At 38.3% G+C, this 17,445-nt stretch overlaps 2 protein-coding genes across 2 annotated transcripts in view; one reads left to right on the top strand and one right to left on the bottom strand.

The window, feature by feature from the left end:
- Positions 1-17,445, top strand: part of LOC311301705 (uncharacterized protein) — a 571,741-nt gene that overhangs the window by 404,181 nt on the left and 150,115 nt on the right. The gene's annotated exons all lie outside the window — the stretch shown is intronic.
- Positions 1-17,445, bottom strand: part of LOC311301587 (uncharacterized protein) — a 61,448-nt gene that overhangs the window by 18,977 nt on the left and 25,026 nt on the right. The window contains exons 4-5 of the mRNA XM_084426843.1: positions 14,274-14,585; positions 13,815-14,171 (exon numbers count right to left, since the gene is read on the bottom strand). Of these exons, the coding sequence (XP_084282969.1) occupies positions 13,815-14,171; positions 14,274-14,585 (669 nt within the window). The remainder of the gene's footprint in view (positions 1-13,814; positions 14,172-14,273; positions 14,586-17,445) is intronic.

Raw genomic sequence — 17,445 nt, 5'->3', positions numbered from 1 at the left:
GAGAGGAAGAATTTACTAAACTCATTAAATCATCTAAATCTACAACATGTATGTTTGACCCTATACCGACTAAGCTACTGAAATCGACGTCGCAGAAAAATAGAAACCGTTTCTAAATTAGAAATGTCGCGTGTCGCCGTCGCATCTGGTTAGGACAAACTCTGATTAACATGGAAAAGATACCTTTTATCGCGTGTCGTGGCGTCGCGTCGCGTGTAGTTAGTTAGGACACGGTGTTAGACAATTTTAATCTGACAATTTGACCGGAGAGATTTAATTTTGTCGGACATTTCTTTTTTTTTTTCGCCCAATGTCCGGCAATTACCGGACAACGGAAACCCTGGTCCGAGTACTGATATTGACATCCAAAGCCGACCGTTTTGCGAGAGATCACGGTGGGTAACACCGCCCCAGAAATTGCCCGGGGAAGTATGGGATTTCTTTGAGAGGAACTTGGAAGGGGTCCAGTTAGCCTTATCCGGGGCACAGGCCCCGAGACCTAACTTACCCCCGGAGGAAGTGGAAGCATTAGAGGAATTAGCTCGAAGACGGGATGTTGTGATTAAACCTGCAGATAAGGGAAGTGCGGTGGTAATTATGGATAGGGCACGTTATGTGCAGGAGGGACTGGGACAATTAACAGATGAGTCCTTTTATTCCAAGTAGTCGGCCCCCATCTTTATGGAGTCGGTACCCCGCATTGAAAGAGTAGTGGATACCTTACTGAGGACAGGTTTCATTTGTAAGCGACAAGCAAATTATTTGCTGGGGGAAGTGAGGCCTAGGCCCAGGCGGTTTTATTTACTTCCTAAGGTTCATAATCCTCGGGATTAATGGCCTAACCCTATGCAGATATATACATGGCCCAATGGGAGGAAACTGTCTTTCCTAAATGCGAGAAGGTCCCTTTATCCTACTTTCGGTTTCTGGACGATGTCTAGGGAGTGTGGGATGGCAGTCGACAGGAGTTCGAAACCTTGTGTAGAAGCTGCTGCTGTAGTTCGGCTTGATTTCTTCTCAGAGTTTGATGTTGAAGTAATCATGAAGACCTTGATTAGCAATTATACCGTTTATTTTATTAAAACACTTTTGGATGTCATACTGTAGAAACATTACTATAATGAATTATATGAAATTAATAACACACATGACAGTTTAAAAGAGATCAGCTGATCAAAGCACTACACAATGATTATATCGTTATAACACACAGTTCCAGCAGCCAGAGAAAAACTAACATTAAAACATCAAGAGTCAAACTGGACAACTTAAGCAAACACTGATCACCATAATGATGACATCAAACCAAACTATTAATTTCAATAAATCATCAACATCTAAACCTCTGTTTATCTCAATAAGAACTTTTCCACACATATGGCAGAAATAAAGTAAATTTGGTTAGTAATAAGTGAAGCTGGTAATGTTGTTTGTGTAGTTGTTTAATGAAGTTGGAGCCTGACATAATTTTTTTAGGCCGGCTACACACTGGCTCACTGGCATTAACAGACTGTCTGACGCGGCGCTGCTGCTGCTAGGTGACGATACAGCAAAGACAACGTCAGCAGTTTTGTGGCAAAATATTCCATTCTGTATTGACAGGTGCAATACTTGAAAATCGATAATTAGGGCCCAAGCCCTGAAAGGGCTTTATTTATTTTTTTGCCTTTTTTTTTCTTCATTTTTTTTTTTTTTTTGCCTTTTTGCCACTTTTGGGGCCCTTAAAGGCAGGGTAGGTAGGAATCTTCTAAAAAAAAAACATTCCAAATTTGTTTAAACTGTCTTTATATACCAATACATAATTAAAATGTAAGTACTCTGAAAAAGAGAGTATAAAAATCGAGTGTCTGTAGACCTCTCACGACTGTTGTAAACACAGCTCATTATTTCCATTCAATCCACCCCCTCCCTTCTGAGCTCCTTCCAAAGCCACGCCCCCAAAACACATGAACGCGCGACGCCAAACGCTCAGGCTCAGCTGGAAGACGCATTTATTTACCTGAGACGAGTGGAGAGGAACGAGCGCAGTGCATGCAGTGACATCATGTCAGAATCACATGTAATAAAATACCTTTATCCCTATGAATATAAACAAATAAGATGGCTTTTAGTAATCACTATCAAGCTTGCATATCGATAGCCTACTGGTAAAGTTTAAAATATATTTTGTTTGATTCTGTAACGATCACCACAGTTTTATAATGTCTTGTTTACAGATAAACAGAGTAACATACACTCAAACAACTCCTTCTCACAACTGTATTGCAGACACAAAATAATATAACACACACACACAACATAGTGTGTACGACACACACAGATACAAGATAAAGTAATCAGTAAACATAGGTGCAGAATATAACAAACGTGCAGGTATAGTTCCCGGTGAACATGGTAACAGAGTTTAGATAGAGGGTAAAGCTACACAGCTCCGATGAGCTATTTTTAGCTGTTACACATGCATTTTGTTATCTAAAGTTAAATTTGGCGAAATTCAACAAGACAACTCTCAACTTGAGCTAGGCCTATTGATTATTTATCGTCTCTACTCTGGCTCGCTAAGTGTATAACAGTGGACACCAAAGTTACTCTGTTATAGCTACGACAGTGTAACGTTATTTATGCTAAGTAATGTTATGTTAACGTTAGCTATATTAGGCAGCTACGTGTGCTAGTGATACATGCTTCATGAAAATATTAACATATACAAAAAAACAACATTTCCATCAAAATGAATAAAGCAAGATTACCTGTCCAGCAGAAATAAACACAAGGCGTCACTTTTCATCCCCTTTAGGTCCCTCAGTTTTCGCCATCGCTGGAAAGCCACGCCGATATTTACTCTCGTTTGATTTCTTTGTTTATCCAAATGCTTTTTGTTCATTGCCTTTTCTAGTACTGTCTTTCTTTTTTTGCCTTGTTTGCCATCGCTGACTGCATATGCAGGTGCTTTGAATTTTGAATGCTCTTTCTTTCCGCGCCTCTCCTGCACTCCTCAAATCAAACGGTGTCGGGTGCGCGCATATGGGCAGATCTTGTAACAGGGGTGGTAGCCATGATTGCGAGAGACAGTGACAGTCGCCCAAACCAATCAATTGTTTCGTCCCGAATGGAAATAATGAGCTGTGTTTATTGCAGATTAAAAGGTCTACAGTCACTCGATTTTTATACTCTCTTTTTCAGAGCACTTACATTTTAATTATGTATTGGTATATAAAGACAGGCCTCAAATCTTCTAAAAATGTAATTAAACACAATTTATTTCTATATAAAAGTATACAAATATCACAACTAAACCCATTTTATTCTTTTTTTTTTCAATTTAAGAATTATTTATAAGTTTAAAAATAGTAATTGTACTATTTAGTCCCATAAAAGTCAAGTCATACATAGGGCTATACTGCCCTCTTGTGTTCAAAATCAGGTAGGCCTATTGTATCTATATAAAAATATACTAGGTATGTGACGGTGAGAATATTTTACCACTGGTTAATCGACGTGTGACACCGCTGGGGGCTTTTGAATCGCCAACTTAAAAACGAAAGTAAAATATGTTCGTCCGCACTGACATTGATAGTGGTTGAGCGAGCGTTTCAAATGAATTCCTATGGAAGTAGGAATTAACTGAAAAACGTTCACTCTGTTCTGCTCGTTCCTCGCCGTGGATGCGCACCATGATGAATGCCCGTGCAGCCATGACCATTTTAGTTTAATTTTAAAATTAGCGCCTTTCGGGGGGTGGATTGCTTGAAATTATTTTACAAAAGCACAATGTTGTGATTTATTGTGACTGTACACAAATATAAGTTAACACTTTGTAGTTTGAATGTCGTCCTGTATAATGACGGAGTATGTTTTTATGTGTCCACTGTTCATTCGCGCCCACGCCACACCACACACACACACGGTTTACTATCTTTGTGGGGACTCTACATAGACTTAATGGTTTTTATACTGTACAAACTGTATATTCTATCTCCTCACACTAACCCTACCCCTAAACATACATATCACAGAAAACACTCTGCATTTTTACATTTCCAAAAAAACTAATTCTGTATGATTTATAAGCTTGTTTACCCATGGGGACCTCTATTTAGGTCCCCACTGTGACACGAGTCCCCATGAGTCTGTGTGCATTCAGGTTGAAGTCCCCACCAGGATAGAAAAACATGAACACACACACACACACACACATTCCAGCACTGCAATCTTGACATCGCAGCCTGTTCATTATAGCCTTAATAAAATATAATAATAAAATAGTCAACCTAACATATAAAAATTACACTGCTCTGTTTAAATAGTCAGTAGTACAATTCGTACCATTCACAGGAAGCACCGCTCCACTGTGATGTTTCCAAGCACATTTTTGCGCGTGTGAAGAGGATGATTTTTTTCCGTCGATATTGGAACACAAGTGAAGTACAAAGCCTATAATGAAGAATAGTTTAGCATCCAAATACATCTCAAATGTTGAAACATTTTGATTCTAATAAGAGGGTTACATGAGCCCAACACTGCTTACTTTCATTTTTATTTTTACATTAAATGTAAAGATTTTGTAGGAGCCATACTTACCACCTTATTTAATTTGTATAAATTTGTTCATTTAAATATCAGTTTGTTGTGTTTTGTTAATTGTGTTTATTTCTCTGAGTGTGTGCCCTCTATAGGTGAGAGGTGAAAAATTGTATAAAGGATAGGCCACCCCTGACAGGAAGGGGGCGCTGGTGCAAGAGCACACAGTCTTTTGACCGTACACATGGAGCTAGGGTGGCATGGTACAACAAACCTGCAAGCGGCCTAAAAGTTGTTTGTTTTGTTTTATGTTACAATGCATCTTTATTTTTGATTTAATAAACTTCAGTTATTTGTTTGGAACATCAACACGCCTCTCTGGATCTATTTATGGTACGCGTCAGAATTATAGCATCAGCATCTCTCACAGTGGACAAGGAACAAGGATTAAAAATAGGAGATTTGTTTTACCACTACAGATTTGTTGTGGAATATTTTGAGTGTATCATAAAATCAGAATAAGGTAAGTCAAGTAATATTTTCTGTCTTTTATATATTTATATATATGTGTGTGTGTATATTATGGCAAGCCGTTCAGGAAATAATTATATTTATAATATGAAGTCTGAATATGTAGAATGAAAGTCTGAATATATAAAACAAATGTCTGAATATATATAGAATGAAAGTCTGAATATATATAGAATGAAAGTCTGAATATATAGAATGAATGTCTGAATATATATAGAATGAATGTCTGAATATATATAGAATGAATGTCTGAATATATAAAATGAAAGTCTGAATATATATAGAATGAATGTCTGAATATATATAGAATGAATGTCTGAATATATAAAATGAAAGTCTGAATATATATATAGAATGAATGTCTGAATATATAGAATGAAATTCTGACTATATATAGAATGAAAGTCTGAATATATAGAATGAAAGTCTGAATATATAGAATGAATGTCTGAATATATATAGAATGAATGTCTGAATATATATAGAATGAATGTCTGAATATATAAAATGAAAGTCTGAATATATATAGAATGAATGTCTGAATATATATAGAATGAATGTCTGAATATATAGAATGAAATTCTGACTATATATAGAATGAAAGTCTGAATATATAGAATGAAAGTCTGAATATATAGAATGAATGTCTGAATATATAAAATGAAAGTCTGAATATATATAGAATGAATGTCTGAATATATAGAATGAAATTCTGCATATAGAATGAAAGTCTGAATATATATAGAATGAAAGTCTAAATGTATGTGAAAGTGTGAATATGTGAAAAGAAAGTGTACATTTGACAATTCTCACTGAATAATGTGTAGCTTGTTTTAGCCTTTTGAATTGTGATTCATTTAAAAATGTCATTCCCTGAAATTTTCCAATACTTTGGTGAGCTACAAGACTTTTTTGCAACAGTTGGTCATACTCCAAACAACATAAACAATTTGGAGTCTACATCACGTCATCTCGAGGATCATATTTCCATTCTTGCAACATTCTTAGCGCTTATGGGCAGTCATGTTCAACTAAATGTTGCTGAAAGAACATTATGCATCATTCTCGAAGGAATTTATGAATCTTATGAATTCACCGCATTCGCTCTTCCGCGATGAAATAGCGAATGAATTTCTTCATCAGTAGAACGATGTTGAGTATGGTTGCCAGTATTTTGGCCCGTACACGCATTCGCCAGGGTGTTAATTAGATGATCATTACTTAAAATTGCTGCTACTAAATTTCGTGTGGACTCGCTCATTGTTCAAAATGTGTATAAAAAATAGTAGATGAATTAACACAAGATGGCGCTGATAACATCAGATTTTTATTCCATATATTCAGACATTCGTTTTATATATTCAGACTTTCATTCTATATATATTCAGACTTTCATTCTATATATATATATTCAGACTTTCATTCCATATATTCAGACATTCGTTTTATATATTCAGACTTTCATTTTATATATTCAGACATTCATTCTATATATTCAGACTTTCATTCTATATATTCAGACTTTCATTCTATATATTCAGACTTTCATTCTATATATATATATATATTCAGACTTTCATTCCATATATTCAGACATTCGTTTTATATATCCGGACTTTCATTTTATATATTCAGGCATTCATTGTATATATATATATATATATATATATATTCAGACTTTCATTCTATATATATATATTCAGACTTTCATTTTATATATTCATTCATTATATATATATTCAGACTTTCATTCTATATATTCAGACTTTCATTCTATATATATTCAGACATTCATTCTATATATTCAGACTTCATATTATAAATATAATGATTTCCTGAACGGCTTGCCATAATATATATATATATATATATGTGTGTGTGTGTGTGTGTGTGTGTATATATATATATATATATATATATATATATATATATATATATATGTGTGTGTGTGTGTGTGTGTATATATATATATATATATATATATATATATATATGTATGTATATGTATGTATGTATGTATGTATGTGTGTGTGTATATATATATATATATATATATATATATATATATATATGTGTGTGTATATATATGTATATATATGTATACACTCACCTAAAGGATTATTAGGAACACCATACTAATACTGTGTTTGACCCCCTTTCGCCTTCAGAACTGCCTTAATTCTACGTGGCATTGATTCAACAAGGTGCTGAAAGCATTCTTTAGAAATGTTGGCCCATATTGATAGGATAGGATCTTGCAGTTGATGGAGATTTGTGGGATGCACATCCTGGGCACGAAGCTCCCGTTCCACCACATCCCAAAGATGCTCTATTGGGTTGAGATCTGGTGACTGTGGGGGCCATTTTAGTACAGTGAACTCCAATTTGAAATGATTCGAGCTTTGTGACATGGTGCATTATCCTGCTGGAAGTAGCCATCAGAGGATCCTGGTGAACTTCTATCGCTGTGCAATAGAAAGCATCCTGACCAACTGTGCTACAGTGTGGTATGGGAGCTGTTCTGTTGCAGAGCGCAAGGCACTGCAGCGGGTGGTGAAAACCGCCCAGCGCATCACTGGGACTCCACTACCTGCCATCGAGCACATCCAGAGGAAACGCTGTCTGCATCGAGCTCGCAGCATCCTTAAGGACTCCTCTCACCCAGCCCACAGACTGTTTTCTCTCCTGCCCTCCGGCAGGCGTTTCAGGTGCCTCCGGACCAGGACCAGCAGACTAAAGAACAGTTTTTTCCCCAGAGCTGTCTCTTTATTAAACTCTAACCCTCATTGATCCCACTCCCCTCATATACTGATTGACTCTCCTCTCCCTCCTCACACCTGCCTCCATTTTGTTATTTGCAATACTATAATGTTCATTTGCACTGCTGACTGTTATTACAGTAACAACTGTTTACATATGCATCTTGCACTACTACCTTGACTGGAATATGCTCAATTTGCACTGCCGACTGTTTATTTACAGTACCGACTGTTTATATATACATTGCAATATCGTACCTTAACTGTAATATGCAATTACTTTCCACTGCACTTTCACTCGGATAGCTTCTGTCCAAACTTTATTTGCACTACTTTAAATCCATTGTTATACTGCTCATTAGCCTAACTTATACATATATCTATTTGTTAAATTCTGTTTATAGTAATAGCCATCTGTATATTATGCTCACATTCTGTTTATAGTAACAGCCATCTGTATATATATTCATAGTACATATCTATCTGTAAAATTCTGTTTATTGTAACAGCCATCTGTATATTATATTCAGTACATATCTATCTGTAAACATTCTGTTTATAGTAATAGCCATCTGTATATTATTATATTCAGTACATATCTAGCTGTAAATTCTGTTCACAGTAATAGTTATCTGTATATTATATTCATAGGACAATCTATCTGTAAATTTTTGTTTATAATAGTATTCAACTCTATATTTATTCAGTACATATCCATGTTCTGCACTTATGGAACCACTGTATATCCTGCACTTGCTGCTATTGCACTTCTGGTTAGACCTAAACTGCATTTCGTTGCCTTGTACCTGTACTTGTGTAATGACAATAAAGTTGAATCTAATCTAATCTACATGGTGGTCATAAAGGGATGGACATGGTCAGAAACAATGCTCAGGTAGGCTGTGGCATTTAAACGATGCCCAATTGGCACTAAGGGGCCTAAAGTGTGCCAGGAAAACATCCCCCACACCATTACACCACCACCACCAGCCTGCACAGTGGTAACAAGGCATGATGGATCCATGTTCTCATTCTGTTTACGCCAAATTCGGACTCTACCATCTGAATGTCTCAACAGAAATCGAGACTCATCAGACCAGGCAACATTTTTCCAGTCTTCAACTGTCCAATTTTGGTGAGCTCGTGCAAATTGTAGCCTCTTTTTTCCTATTTGTAGTGGAGATGAGTGGTACCCGGTGGAGTCTTCTGCTGTTGTAGCCCATCCGCCTCAAGGTTGTGCATGTTGTGGCTTCACAGATGCTTTGCTGCATACCTCGGTTGTAACGAGTGGTTATTTCAGTCAAAGTTGCTCTTCTATCAGCTTGAATCAGTCGGCCCATTCTCCTCTGACCTCTAGCATCAACAAGGCATTTTCGCCCACAGGACTGCCGCATACTGGATGTTTTTCCCTTTTCACACTATTCTTTGTAAACCCTAGAAATGGTTGTGCGTGAAAATCCCAGTAACTGAGCAGATTATGAAATACTCAGACCGGCCCGTCTGGCACCAACAACCATGCCATATATATACATATATATATATATATATATATATATCAGAGCATGTGAGCGGAGTGGAGCGGTGAGAATCTCCGCTCATCGCTCACTGAACTGTTCACCCCTCCGCTCCCCCGCTCATAGCTACATCAGGCCGCTCCGCTCATTTTCGCTCAGCGCTCAACGCAGTTTGCTTCGCGCTCCACTCAAATCACCCCCCGCTCGCTCCAAAAAAGGAAAAAAAATCTACATGTATATCACTTGTAGCGGTCCCCAACCTTTTTTGTGCCACGGACCGGTTTAAAATCAGACAATATCAGACACGGACCGGCCTTCAAGGTGTGTGGCGGCTAAATACAACAAAAATTATTAAAATGATACGACTGGCATAAAAACTGGGGTATTTTTTTTAATAGCCTATAATAATAAACGTGAATCCAATGTGTAGGCCTACTCGCAACTTTATTAACAGCGTCCTCTAACATCGCGCAGGCAAATGAGAAAGTCTGAAAACAAACAAAATGTCCCCAAAAGAAAAAAAATCTCTATGTTTTCAGTGCTGATGCGTTCACGTAACATGTAAGGGCACCTAAAAGCTGTCACAACGAACCGGCAAAATGATTATGAATATGTAAAATATAGCAGAAGACATTTAAATTTTTTGTATGTCTGTCGGCTGGAAAGATGCTGACTCGTGATCTTCGCAGTAGTGAACGCGCCTGAGAGAAATGCACATTTCATACGGGAGAGCAGTCTGTTTTCTTTCGTTTTGAATTGTTCTGTTTAAAAGTAGACATTTCAAGCTTTATATATATGTCTCAGGTGTTTGAGGCAAGTAGGCTATACGCTGAGTTTCGGTTCATTCATGAGACAAACTCCAGGTTCACGCCGGCGCCTTCGTATCGTGGTTATCTAATTTCTAATATATTTACTTCTTATTAAATCCAGACAATTGGTTGATGAAACCTTGATTAAAATTAAGATACAATTAATACCAAACGAAATTCATTTTAAAGACAGGCTTTGTGCTTTCTGTTTGAGGTCTGAGTGAAAGTTTTAAAGCAGTCTAAGTGCCGCTTTCAGAGCGCTCACGTCCGTAACGGAGAACTATCCCGTCCATAACATTTTTTTTTTTTGTATAAATTTCTAAATAAATGTGACTTATAGTCCAGTGCGAGGCTAGGCCTATGTTTTTTCTTCTTCATGGCGGATTTTTTGACTGATGCGCCTTATAGGCTACTCCGGAGCGACTTATATTGATAGGCTACACCTGTATGAATTCTCATTTTACTTTTTGAACTCCATTATTGAGCCGAGTTTTGCCTGAAAATAGTCTACTGTTGATGACTGTGCAAGACAAATGGATTCAGGATCAGGCTTGACTGAGCACGCTTCAGACTCGTGGTGTGAGCGGAGCGGAGCGAAATTGGAGCGGGAAATGTGACGCTCCGTCCTTTTGAAATTGCCGCTCTGCGCTCTGTCCAAGATCCGCCCGCTCGCGCTCCCCGCTCGCTCCCGCTCCACTCCGCTCACATGCTCTGATATATATATATATATATATATATGTATATATGTGTGTGTGTGTGTGTGTGTGTGTATATATATATATATTATAAATATAGCTGCGAGCAGCGATGAAGGGCCCAAGCCGGTGGCACCGCAACCCCGGTGCGGCACCGGGGTGGCGGCACCACCGGCTTTGGCCCTTCATCGCTGCTCGCAGCTATATATATATATATATATATATATATATATATATATATATATATATTTATTATTTTTTTCTTTTAAATTACATATATATATCTGCATTTATGTCAAAACCTAGAGACTTTCAAACATCAAAATATCATTTATTAAAATGTATTCCTGTCAAAATAACATATAAACATCTTTTCCTATTCTATTTTGCCGGGAAACGCTTCCAACACACTTGCGTGTCGTGTGAAAAATAGGTGTTGGTTCGATTCTAGCATGCACATGCACTCGTTTTCTTCCACGCCTGAGATGTGCGTCTCACGCAGGCAGTGTGCAAGCTCTAACCTGTTAACATGGAAGCCGAAATAAAAACGGACACGCCACACAGCCAGTGTGTAGCCGGCCTAACACGTCAACCCAATTTTCATTTTCAACCAAAATTTGACGTCTAAACGATGAAGTTCATGTCCAATAACATTTCTAGCTGGGGTGACCTCACATTGTGGCCATTATATGAGCACACAGTGAGTGCACTGTGAGGTTACACTTGTGACTCACATTGTGATCATATGCAGAGATCACTGGATGTTAATGAAAAAAAATCTGGCCTTTTATTATAAAAAAATAAAAAAAAAATAATTACTCTAAACTTGGTGTCACTATTTCTTCAGGCTGATCAGAGTTTTTTCTCTGTTCTCTGAGAAGAAGAAAATAAAACAATGACCAATCCTCTGTAAGTTTTTACTATTGTAAATATTGCTGCAGATTGGCTCTAAACTCATCAGTATTTTATTCTAATATTGTCGGCATCTCTATTTCCTCTGGGTGCTTCGAGTCCTTCCTCCCTGCAAAATAAAAGCATTGACTGACCTCTCGTATGTGTTTTTATCATGATTGCAGATTGTTCCAGATCAGATGAGTGTGAATCATCAGATTGTGTGCGGCTCAAAACTCACCAGCTCTTCTTGCACAGATGATCTGAAGAAGAATCACAGTAGGAGCAGCAAACACTGCCATCTCAACAATAATCACAATCACTGCAGGAAACATGAGAGGAAGAAGAGAAACTGTACATGACTGAAGTCAAGGGTATTCAACTATCAACAGTTATTGATGAAGCATTTACAGACTGACTGATAGTTTAATGTTATAAAGCTGTCAGTATAAATGAACGTGTCGTACCTCTGTATAATGATCCAGCAGACACACTGACTCCAGTTTCTGATGCTGGATCAGCTGGATCTGTGGATCACATCTGTTAGTTCAGTTCAACACATAATGCCACATATACACAACATCATCATCACATAATACTTGAGCTTCACATCACAGAAATTATGAATATGTGCACGAATCTGTCATCTATTATCTTCTTACTTCACTCTCAAGCTGTCAGGAGGAGAATGACTATCGCCATTCACCAAAAATAAATCTATTTGATGCTTTATTCATTCATAGATATTCATGTTAAGTGAGGTTCTAGCACACTTGCATTTCTAAGTTTGCAGAAACATTGAAATGTGGAATATCTATTTATTGATGGCATCTAAAATATACAACGTTTCCTGTATGAAAACATTCAAATGCACAAATATTGAGGAATCCTTCGAGGTTGATGTGTGTGACAGTGATCATGTGATCATGAACCGTGTGTAGGAGCTGCTGCTGTAGTTCTTTCATACACACCTGGAATCAGTGCTGTTGCTGTAGTTGATGTTACAACTGTTAAAAACAAGATGGAAATATGATTACACAATGTCAAGGCATTTATTTTACAAACTGCTATACCCTTATGAAAAAAAGTATACTTCAAGTTCATTTTATGAAGTATACTTGAGTAATGTTCAAGTATGTTTTAAGTATACTTTATGTAGTAAGTATACTAATGTCAATATGTACTAGTAGTAAATTTGTAAGTACTATTTTAATACCGCTTGGGACTAAATTGGCCCACTTGAAGTATATAAAAGTATATGTTTAAGTGCACTATAAATGTAACAGTAGTAAACTTTAAGTGCACAACTAGTTCATAATTATGTTTCTCATTTGTACTGCAAGTGAACTTATGGGTATACTAGTAGTTCACTATTTTAATACTTGTAGCAACTTTGAAGTATACTCTCAGTAAACTACTAGTTTAGTAGTTTTATACTACAAGTTTTCTTTAAGTGAACTTAACATTATACTTATAGTTTACTATTTATATACAATTTTTGCACTTGCAGTAGGCCTATACTACTATGTTCAAATGTTATCTTTTATAACTGTACTTTAATTTTAAAAACCTTTTATTAGCTTCATGCATCCTTTTTTATCAACACTTGAATGTCAGTAAGTTTCATAAAGAAAGGCAACATTTTAAACAAAATAGTTGAGAAAATCACATTTTTGTCAAACACTACGCCTTGATCAGATTCAGAACGATGATCAAACACAGATGGAGTAAATCGAGTCCGACACCCTGCTCTAGAGCAGCTCCGTATCAGTGTGACGCTCAGTTCTGGTGCTGGGATGACATACTAATGAGATGATTTTATTTATTCATCATAGCAGTGGTGTGAGTTACACTAGCTGTATATTATGATTATTTTGCATCAGACAACAGACTGTACAAGACCGGTCATTTGCAGAAGATGAATGTTCAGACGCATCACCTGTAGGACATTAACATCATATGTTCATATCGATCATGACCTGCAGTTTGTGTTCATCATCACAGTTTACAGTGGCAGTAGTTGAGAAGAGACTGTACTGTATTACTGTATAACTGTAGGACATTAACATCATATTTTACAGTGTTGTTTCTCACCTGAATACTTGACAGTGTATCTGACTGAGGTCAAGAGTTGATTTCTCTGAGTAAGCTGACATCTCCACTCTCTGTTGTCATCTTCATTCAGGAGTGTTGTAGTCAGAGTGAGGATACAGAGATCTTGATCTGGATCTGATGATGATGATATCTGATATCTGGAGTCTGTCTTCAGATCAACACCAGCCTGATTCACCCACAACAGCTCAAGTCCCCCAGAACTGACCCGATCATCACAGGAGTATCCAGCATATAAATACAACCGACAGGAGAGAGTCACAGAGCGGCCTGGACTGATCTCAGTCTGTGAGGATGAAGATGATGATGATGATGATGATGATGATGGAGACACTGAAACTGAACACAAGACACAAATCACAGACTCTTCAATCATCATCTGAGTTTAAAGGGAGAATCTGCCCTTTTTAAATTTACCACATGACATAATCATAAACTTACCATGAAGAACATGCAGATAAACATCAGCATCAGGTCCTTGTTGTTCTCCATTCACATATTGACTGCAGTAATATATTCCATAATCTTCTCCTGTGACGTTCTTGATGTTCAGAGAGCAGTCAGACTCCAGACTCAGTCTCTCATGTCTCTCTGTGTCTTTATTCTTTATCCCTCCAGTAATCAGTTTAACTCTCCCTGAATGTCTGTTATTGTAGGTCCATGTAGTTGATTTGCAGTCAGAAAGAGCTTTATTACAGGACAGACGAACATTTTCCCCAGAACTGATGAACACACGATCCACTCCACTGGTTCCTGAAACACAGTATATCTCAGTGATCATTATGATATTAATAAATGATAAAACATAAACCCCACCAGCATACAAAGCAGAAGATTCAAATCATACAGTCTTTTTCCGCTGTTTGATAGCTAATGCATTCATTAACATTTATAGATAAACCAAATCAAACGCCTCTTTAAGAAGGAATAAGAAATACTCTGACTTTGAAACAAATTTAAATAATATAATATCATCATATCTTGAACTTTTGATTTCAGCTTTGTCATAAACATTACTGGACGGCACAGGATGAGTTGATCCTCCTCTTCAACCGTAGAAATACACTAATAACTGCCCTTAAAAGCTCTTTATCTGTTCTGTGTTTCTCTCTTTCCTTCAGACTCACCCTACTGTGACTTATGCACAGCTAAATACTAAATAACAACTCAAAACCCACAAAGAATATTTGTGGAACAGTTCCCAAAGGAAGGAGCAAAACTCAGGGAAGGTTTGCTGGGATCAGTAGTTCACTCTCCATCCAGACACAGGCGTGATGATACTGTACTTCTGTTCTCTGACCACACAACATCACTTCACTGAGCTGAACACTCGTTGTGTGTTTGACAGTCAGTTTATGATCAATCATGAGCTGAGTTTGGGAAGTAGTTAACAGTGAATTTGATCATGATTAGGGCCCTCTCAAGTAAAAGTCATGACAAAATAATGCATTAACAAATCATTTAATACAATATGATTAAACATGCACTAGGAGAATATGTGTATTCCTTTACACCACCAGTACAACACAACAAAAGATAAAGGTTATTTGTAGTTCTGTTACTCACAGCGCAGTCACTGTGTGCTCATACTATGATCTCGATATCAATATTGTTAGAAGCGCTATATAAATGAAGGTGACTTGACTTGACAATATGAGCTCATCCCAGATAGAAATGTTGTTGTTCTATGAATGTTTTGAGAGCATTATGTTTTGTTCTTGTAATGTTTTCTGTAGATAATTGTATTTTTGTTCCCAGAATGTTCTCCTAAAAGGAAGGATAACACTCTCTAAACATTCTTATACAGTTTTAGCGGGAAGTTTCCCAGTAGACACAGGACTGAACCATCTTTTCCTCATATGTCTCTAGTTTCCTGTTTACACTCAATATGACCCCAAAAATGTATAGAGTGATTGTATTTTTTATTTAATTTAATTTTTTTACATTTTTAATAATACACGTAATATATCATTTTGTTGGTTTACTTCTCATCTATACATTAATGCTATGTTTTGGGAGATTTTAATTACTTTTGTACCTATTAACTGCAAAATACCTCAGCTACACCATTAGCATGCAAATGAAATATTACCTTTTTATGAAAAAAAAAACCACATTAATGATGATCGAAATGAATCATGAGTTGTTTCTGGATATTGATCTAGGTCTGAGATGCATAATTCTTCATCTGCTGGTTAGATTTTTTTTTTTTTTGCAGATAATATAGTTTTGCCAAAATTAATTACCATACACTTCCAGCAGAGGCCCCATAGAGATCCATTCATTTTTTTGGATGTACTGACTGCTCTTATAACAGCTTTTGTTATATATATATATATATATATAAACATTTTAAAATACATGAAATCATACAACAGAACACATGTTACACCTGTAGAACATCCTGGTGTTCTGTTATTGGACTTCTGTGCTAGTTACAGCTTGTCCATAACGAACACCATGTTCAAGCATAAGGGTGTCCATCAGTGCACATGGCACCAGGACACCCTAGGCCAGAGGTCGATGATCGACTTTGTGGTCGTTTCATCCGACCTCCGGCCGAATGTCTTGGACACTCGGGTGAAGAGAGGGGCGGAGCTGTCAACTGATCACCACCTGGTGGTGAGTTGGATCCGATGGCGGGGGAGGAAGCTGGACAGACTCGGCAGACCCAAACGTACTGTGAGGGTCTGTTGGGAACGTTTGGCCGAATCTCCTGTCAGAGAGATCTTCAACTCCCACCTCCGGCAGAGCTTCGACCAGATCCCGAGGGAGTCTGGAGATATTGAGTCCGAGTGGACCATGTTCTCCACCTCCATTGTCAACGCGGCCACTCGGAGCTGTGGCCGTAAGGTCTCCGGTGCCTGTCGAGGCGGCAATCCCCGAACCCGGTGGTGGACACCGGAAGTAAGGGATGCCGTCAAGCTGAAGAAGGAGTCCTATCGGGCCTGGCTGGCTTGTGGGACTCCTGAGGCAGCTGATGGGTACCGACGGGCCAAGCGGACTGCAGCCCGGGTGGTTGTGGAGGCAAAAACTCGGGCCTGGGAGGAGTTCGGTGAGGCCATGGAGAAGGACTATCGGTCAGCCTCGAAGAGATTCTGGCAAACCGTCCGGCGCCTCAGGAGGGGGAAGCAGTGCCCTACCAACGCTGTTTACAGTGGAGGTGGGCAGCTGTTGACCTCGACTGGGGATATCACCGGACGGTGGAAGGAATACTTCGAGGATCTCCTTAATCCCGCCGTCACGTCTTCCATTGAGGAAGCAGAGGCTGAGGGCTCGGAGGCGGACTCGTCCATCACTCAAGCTGAAGTCACCGAGGTAGTCAAGAAACTCCTCGGTGGCAAGGCACCGGGGGTGGATGAGATCCGCCCTGAGTACCTCAAGTCTCTGGATGTTGTGGGGCTGTCTTGGCTGACACGCCTCTGCAGCATCGCGTGGCGGTCGGGGACAGTACCTTTGGACTGGCAGACCGGGGTGGTGGTCCCTCTTTTCAAGAAGGGGGATCGGAGGGTGTGCTCCAACTATAGGGGGATCACACTTCTCAGCCTCCCTGGGAAAGTCTATGCCAGGGTACTGGAGAGGAGAATCCGGCCGATAGTAGAACCTCGGATTC

The sequence above is a fragment of the Rutilus rutilus genome (genome assembly GCF_951802725.1).
Source record: "Rutilus rutilus genome assembly, chromosome: 1".
Classification (NCBI taxonomy): domain Eukaryota; kingdom Metazoa; phylum Chordata; class Actinopteri; order Cypriniformes; family Leuciscidae; genus Rutilus; species Rutilus rutilus.
This window is presented reverse-complemented; position numbering and strand designations above follow the sequence as displayed.